We start from the raw sequence: 7,761 nt of genomic DNA on the forward strand, positions 1-7,761 counted from the left end.
AAAGAAGGAAAATTAAACTGTTCTCTAAAAGCAGAATGCTCTGTGAACAAAAGAGAAACTTCCTTTTGTCTTAAATGAAGACTGCTAGACTACTAGAGGCCTGAATAGCACCAGGCAAAAATGCTCAAATTGATCCCTACTATGATAAAGCACAGGCAGCAAAGCAAAGTCCTTTACCTTCTTGGACAATGGTTAGACAAAAGAACATAGCATACTAGTAGTCCAGATTTATACACATTTTTAGTATTATTTAAAAAAAATAGATGAGCATAGATGACAGCTTTCCCTTTGCAAAATACAGAGAAAGAAGAATACCTATTTAAAGCCCACAACTCCACCTTCTTGCAGCTATAATTTAAATGAAAAGTGCTGTCTCTGTTGACAAGTGGAATAAAGAGCTCTCCTCCAAAGGCACAGAGGATGACTTCAACAGTACCAAGCTGGACTGAAATACCATCTGCACAGGCTTTCTGATCTGTGTGGAAACACGCAGTCTTCACAGGATCACAAGAGTGACTTAGCACCTAAAAGATGGGATTCAGAAAGAGACTGCAGTACATTTTCATCAATATAAAGTTTCAGACTTAACACATTCTACAGCTGGTAACACAGATGTATACCACACCACTAAAATTGGCGTATCTTATAGTTCAAGCCTCTTCCATTTCTAGGATTTTTGTTTCAGCAAACTTTTTCCTGGACTTCACGGAGATTTAGGTATGCATAACAAGTATTGTCAGAAGTTGCGCCAGTTCCATGATCCCTAAAGAAAGACCAGGGTCACTGTGGAACAAGCTGCCATCCTTTGGTGTTGTCCATGCAATAAAATCAGCTAAAACATTTTGCAGTGTGGAAGTCCTGTTGCTTGTTTGTTTGTTTTCCCTTGAGCACCAGAGGGGCACTAAAATTGATAAAACAACCATAATCTGTTGCAGTTAAACACAAAACATATTGGTACTCGTTTCTACCCTGGAATGAAACTATGGATACCTTGATACCATGGCAAACAAGGTCATTCAAAGGATTGTCTTATGCAACACCCGAACAGAAGAAAGGTCTATTTAATACTTTGCAGCTCTGGAATCAATGAAATTAATTTCCCAGATTTTCTAATGCCTCTCACACACGGTATGGATGCACAGTTGGTATCTGGCTTACGTGTCTAAACTTAGCCACCCCAAGAGATGTAGCTCTGAACAGTCAACAGGACTTCTACAGAGGACACAAGGCACTGCAAGTAATCTTGCAGCTAAACGATGTGGAAAAGCCCTACCAATTTCAGGGCTGAAGCACATTATCATCAGCTTTATAATGCATCCACTTGTGCAATACTTGCTCCACTACACGCAGCATTTCAAGACCATTTCCCACACACCACCACTGCAGAGCTGCCATTGCTTTAGAGCCCAAGCTAGCTCATTCACACTCCAGCTCAGTATCTATTCAGAAGCTTTTGCCTGCCACTTGCAGGAGTGTAACGCTAGCTCCTCCAAACGTAGAGGGCTTCTCTCTCAATCGAAGCCCTCCTCTTCCTTTCCACGTTATCTTGCGTTCATTGGCATGAACAAGAAGCACTAGGGAACTCACGGGAACGGGTAAGTCACATATGGCAAAGTGAGGCAGCCAGGGGAACAGCACGTGCATGCTCTGCATGGCAGAAAAGCATCACCAGCAGGTTGGAAAAGAGTTAATCCCCTTCCCTGTGTGGCAGGACCCGCCAGGCTGTTGGCAACAAAAGCCACAGAAGGGTCACTACTACCTTCTTCCCCTCGCTTCCAGCCACAAATTCTTGCCTTAACCTTGTGCTAGTGAAAGCTGTTGTATGGCTAAACTTTTTTTGTTGCTTTTAATTCATGAAGTGGACTTGCAAATTAAATTGCTCAAGCAACCCTGAGCTTTGAAGTTGGAAGAAAACCAAAGCTGGTTAAGTCTCTCTGAACTGTCACAGTGCCTCAGCTCACCCAAAAACACAGACAGCAATAAGTGCAATCGAGTCCTGGGTTCCTTTTCTTCTCTCTCCCCTGCTCCACAATTTCTGTCTGCAATTGCTCTACCAACATCGAACACATCACAGCAAACACTTTTGATGGTCCAGGAAGAACACAGCACCAGAATATTCATCTTCCAGTTCAAGAGCCTTATAACAGTCTCACAAGAAAGACAATGACAATTGTGCCAAATTCCCAATTTAAATATTCACCAAATAACTGTTCAACTATTTCAAAAAGATGGAAACAAGCTCCTCCTCTCCTCACCTCCCACTTCAAGATTAACAAGCTAAGAGTTGTTTCCTTTGTACTGCTTAAGGTTCACGGCTCTCTGCAGAAAAACCTGCTTCTTCTCCTAGCAGCATCTCGCAATCCCCCTGGAAAAGTGAGGGGGCAGAACTGAAACTGAGCACATACTGAATCACACCAAAATGCTGTGGTTTTTTTTTCTTCCAGAGAACCACTGATTGTTATGAATGTGCCACCGCTATACAATGGCTCTTCAGAAAGGAATGAATTGGAAAAAAAAGGCAGAATTCATGACAAGGCCATGAAGAACCAGAATTGAACACTGATAAAAATGCACACATGAAGAATAATGTCTGCAGTTACCAGATCCTGTGTTTACCCTGCCTTCCTGTTGTTGACACATTTGAGACTTAAGAGGAAAAAAGTTACACATACAGAATGTATTTTATCATCTTTAATTACGATATTCACGCATTATCAGCCTTGTATCAGTTGTTAGCAGTCTCTAAGGGAAGTTGTTCTGCCGCTCCTTGATCTCTCAACAACAGGCCAAAAAAATCCCTATCACCCAGCAACAGTGCTAGATACCCCAGCTCCTTCAAACACAGCAAACAGTATGCTCAGAACATCAGCCTCTCAGACAACCACACCTAAAAGAGGGCAACACCAAACTCTTTGACATCTTAGTGAGAGGTCATCAAAAGCAAGAAAGCCAGCCCAACGTACTGGTCTGCTGCAGCAGATAGAGGGGCTGTGATCTGTCAGATACCTCAGCCTGTGTTCCCACAAACGCTGGCAAGGCAAGGTTCAATGTTTTCTTCCTCTGCCCAAACATTAACACCTCCAAACCCAACTATTTTCTTGATCTGCTGTCACCACCAGAATACTCAACCACTCCTGAACTATGACGGTTTTTCTTCAACAGCTAAAAGATGCTGATGCGATGGTGTCATCAGAAGAAAATTAAACCCTACAGCTTTGTGGTCAGTCATCAAGGGTTGAAAGAGAGTTTAAACAGGCTGAACTTGTTTCCAACGATCTTTGCATCCATAAGAAATCAGATGAGTACTTAAAAGCATAGATGCACAAGGATCAAGGAGAGCATAGTATAAGAAAGGGATAATTGAACAGGAAGGGAAAACAGAGTTTCACTAGCAAATTCTGGCAGCTTTGATCCTCTCTGAAAAGGAGGCCTAAACAGCGTTTACCAGCAGCCTTCCTGAAGAATCAAAATCTGTTTCTGCACTTGTTTACGTGGTGTCTGAATTTCCAACCAGCACAGGCAAATCCTTCCAGCCGGGGAAAAGGCAACACGCAGAAGACAGAGATACACTGTACTGGGAAGATAGTTCAGCCAAAAAGGAGAAAGGTCAAAGAAGTGATACCACGTAAGTGGACAGATGTGTTTTTAAAATGGAATGAACGAGAACAGTGGCCTTATACAGTATTGACAAAATTCACACAAGGTTTTAGCATGTCTACCAGCACATAGGATAGCATATATATTTGGCCTTGAGAAGAGAAGGAAAGCAGGAAAGCTGGCAACTTGGTGGAGGCGGCATATGGCAAAATAAGAGTTACTTACCATCGTGTAGGAACGTTCATGATACTTTTACAGCAACCTGCTTGCTGCCTGTAACCACCCAGCAATGACCTCTCTGGGGAGTTGTGCTGTTCACATACCTATGCTAAGTAATCTTTTCAGTATCGGACCTTAGTTCTGTGTTTAAGAAAGCTTACCAGATTCCACAGCAAAAAGCCATCTCACTGATTTCAGCTACAGGCATGTTAACAGTGCAACTGCCACATGCGTGTTTGACAGCTCTTCGTCTTTTAAGGCAATGACTCAGTGATGCATCGGAGTGAAAAGCACTCCCAGGACTACACAGAAAGCAAAACAATCCAGGTGTTCTCATGTGGACCCGTCACAAGTTTTGTCTAGAAAAGATGTCGTGAGTCTGTATCAGATACGCTGAAGCAATTTTAAAATCATTGCAGCTTTACCTCACAGCCACATTTTTCTAGACTGCTTTGGCTGCAGCACTGCCTGGATAACTACACCCCAGCGCCTAGAATAGTCTCAGAAGAGGCTTCTGGGAGATTTTTGGTAGGGTAACAGTTCTGCAATTACAGCAGGCTGCAAAAACTGCTGAAGTATAAATACCAACTTGGAGATATCAGTAGTTGGGTCCCAGTCCTTCACTCGGCGTCACCCTAGTTGCTACTACTGTGGCTGCATCAAAGGATCATCTGGGTCCCCTGTTGAAATGGAAGGAAGCAAAATCTCTCCTGGCTTAAAATTCTGAACAAAAATGATTCAGGAACAAACTTGGGAAAGCTCTCAAAGACCTAAAACTCTGAGAATTACATGCTAAGCTAGACTGCAACACAAAAAGGGGGCAGGAGTGAAACTATTAAAGAATAAACCAAAACATATTTACAGGTAAGCAGTTTGGTCTAGCTTAAAGAAACCACAACAGGAATCTCAGCCACACAAGGTGAAAGACGTGAAGGACATCCCCAATCTTTAAAATCACAGGCTGGCAGCGGGAGGAGCAGTTTCATCTCACCTGTGTCCCTGCCAGCAAACAGCCAGTTTAGGCTGTACAGGTTCTCAGACCTGTGGAAAGCCTTATCTGCTCTACTTAAAACACAGACAAACCAGTTCAAGTACTTCTATGTGAATGTGAAGCAAGCAGTCTGGGAGGTTAAACCAGTCCTTAAGAACAGACAACTTGCCTGGCACAATGGAAAGACCGGCCATCTGAGGTATGCGTAAACGGTAATTAAGACAGGTCTGTTTTCCCATCTAAATGAGCGGTTTCCCAAGAATCATTATGGGACTTGAGAGAACGGCCAGGCAAAAAAAAGTCCTAGTTTATACAGTTTCACTGAGGGCTAAACATTTCATTGCTTTTTCTTCCTTTTTGCAAGTGTTGCCTGTCTTGGAGGAAAGCAAAACTACTTTTTTTTTTTTTTTTTTTTTTTTTAAACAGAGCCAATTAAAATGTCACATTCATACAAAAATATTGAAGTTGCAAAAAATAACACAACCTCATACACTCCTCTAAGAAATGTGCTGACTAATTCCAGTGCTTTTTAAGAAGTATTTACTAATGTTTATGTTCACCAAAAAGCCAGCAGTTAGTTAGTTTCTTGAACATCCCAGTATTTAATGGGGTAGAAAGGGTGGAAATGTAAAAGGATCTGCATGGATCATTACCACAGACTTCACTGGATAGATGCGATTTCAAGGCCAAAGACGATAAATGTCTCATATACGTCATATGGCCATATGGCTGAGTAATAACTCCTATAGATGGTCAACCCCACAAGACCTTTTTTTTTTCCCACTGTTGTGATAAAAACGGAAAGCTTGGAGAGATAAGTATCTACATTTTCAGGCCAGTTTTCTGTCCCAAGGTAATTTTGTTTTCAATGGCTTAGATTTTGAAGGAAGTGCAAATTATTTTCAAGGGTAACAATGAAGTTTTGTAATTGAGGCAATTGATTTGTTAAGTGGCAATATCAAATGTAGCATGGAAAAAGAAATTGCTAGCTGTTTTCACTGGTTTTTGCCATAATGCAAAAAAAAATCAATGTTAGTTTTTACTAATGTGGAACGGACTTTGTATCGATATACTTGTCCTCCTGGTCTCCACAGGCAAGAACTGGTGACTCTTACTTTACTTTCTACCAAAGTAAATAATCCAGCTCCCACCGCATCCGAACATGTGCAGAAGTTGACAAGACTAAGCTTTCAAAACATACACACGAGCCGCTGTCTGGTACCATATTTGGTTGTACAAAGAATTCTTCTGGGGAGGAGGGAAGCAGCCGCTGCCTTGTGTCTCTGCATTTTGTGCTTTCCCTTGCTCGCTAGCCAATACCTTGGCATTACATGATTTTAGAAGTAATTCCACCAAAATATTAGCACCTAAAGACGAAATTTGAACGGCACACTTACGTAACTGCAAATAGGAGTATTTTTTGTTTTAAAGTCTTTTCAGACTTGACAAAGATTTCTAGAGAGATGCTACGCTTCAGAAACATCATTCGTAAATCTAATTATTTTGTCTAGCCTTTGAGTAGGATCAACAGTTCAAATCGCTGTAGACCAATACCATACAAGAGAAAATTCAATCTCTTTGACTGAAAATTCTGCAGCAGCTCACGTGTTTCTGGCACAGTAGCCTCATGCTCAAAGGAAAGATCTGGTTTGTTGGCGACTCGTGAATCTGGGGAGTTCAGAAGGCGTTGGGAACGTGACCGTTTTGCTAGGCACGCATTTAAGCTTATGCTTCTCCCAGGAGCATGGCTGCTTTACGGCCAGAGCGCACCAGTGGAGCACATCTAGAACAGCTAAAACAAAAACACAGATAAACTAACACCACACATGGATCTTCCTCCATCGCCCCCAGTAAGCCAACCTCCTTCTCCTTGCTCCAAGCCTTTCTTTGCCGGGTTTCACCGACATCAAGGCTACCGCTAAGAGGACTTCTCATTTCCAGCCCCTGTGAGCACGAAGCATGGGAAGCCTGCAGCAGGACGAGGGGCCAGCCACGGTGAAAACACAAAGGCTGGCAGGGATGTGAAGGAAGGAAACAGAAGAGGAGTTAGTTACTTCTTCCGACCTGCGTAACGCAGCGGTGCGCCCAGGGCTCTGTGCGTGTGCATATATATATATATATATATATATATATATCCGTATTTACATCGTTGCCCAGGACCTCACGCTGCTGTACTTTCTGGGCCACCTGCTCACCTCCAGCCACCGTATCTCCCTCGCTCATCCCCTTCGGGATTTCGGGCCGCAGCGTAAACCTGCCGCTCCTCGGTAACTTCACCCGCACCACCACAGCTTCGCCCAGCCCTGAGCTCGCAGCGTTTACCCCTCGGGGGGAGCAGGCACGTTTCAGCAGCGGGCTTTTACCCGGCCGAAGGGGAAGGAGGCGCCCCGCACAATGGCTCCGAGCCGCCAGCCGGTGCGCCCGCACCGCCCCGCCACAACTCCCCCGGCAAATCCCGGGCACCCCCGGCCCCTGGGGAGCTGTGGGGCTGAGGCAGGGCTGCTCACGGCCGGGCTGCGGGGCAGGAGGCCGCGCCGGGCCCTTTGTTCCCCGCAGCGCCCCGGCGGGGACGGTGGCGGAGGAGGCTGGGGGGGGGGGGGAACGGGGGGGGGGGGGGGGAAGGCAGCTCCCGGGCGGCTCTGCCAGGGCTCGGTGCTGCGAGGCGGCGTCGTGGGGGCACTCACCCAGGTGAGGAGGCTCTCGCCCAGCTCCGCCCGCTCCAGGCTCTCCACGTTGAACATGGCGGGGCGCGGCCCGGTCGGTTCCAACGGCGGCGGCGGCGGCGGCCCCCTCCCTCCCTCCCTCAGCCCTCCCGCCCCGCCCTGTCCGCTCCTGTCCCGGGCCGGGCCGGGCCGCGCCGCGGCGCAGACACGTCAGAGCCGCCTGACGGGGAGGGTGGGGGGGAGCCGCCCGCCTGCCCGCCCGCGCATGCGCCCTGCGCCGCCCCGAGCCCA

The 7,761-nt window shown here is 45.8% G+C and overlaps 1 protein-coding gene across 5 annotated transcripts in view; it reads right to left on the reverse strand.

Moving 5' to 3' along the window:
- Positions 1-7,706, reverse strand: part of HOOK3 (hook microtubule tethering protein 3) — an 85,913-nt gene extending 78,207 nt beyond the window's left edge. For 3 of the 5 annotated variants that reach the window (XM_035310149.1, XM_035310148.1, XM_035310151.1), the window contains exon 1: positions 7,492-7,705. In XM_035310149.1, coding sequence (XP_035166040.1) covers positions 7,492-7,548 — 57 coding nt within the window. In that variant the 5' untranslated portion in view covers positions 7,549-7,705. Of the gene's footprint in view, positions 1-7,491 lie in introns of all 5 variants that reach the window. The other 2 variants (XM_035310150.1, XM_035310152.1) reach the window with 2 other exon arrangements.
- Between the last annotated feature and the right edge of the window lie 55 nt (positions 7,707-7,761).

Source organism: Oxyura jamaicensis, chromosome Z (assembly GCF_011077185.1).
Source record: "Oxyura jamaicensis isolate SHBP4307 breed ruddy duck chromosome Z, BPBGC_Ojam_1.0, whole genome shotgun sequence".
Taxonomy (NCBI): domain Eukaryota; kingdom Metazoa; phylum Chordata; class Aves; order Anseriformes; family Anatidae; genus Oxyura; species Oxyura jamaicensis.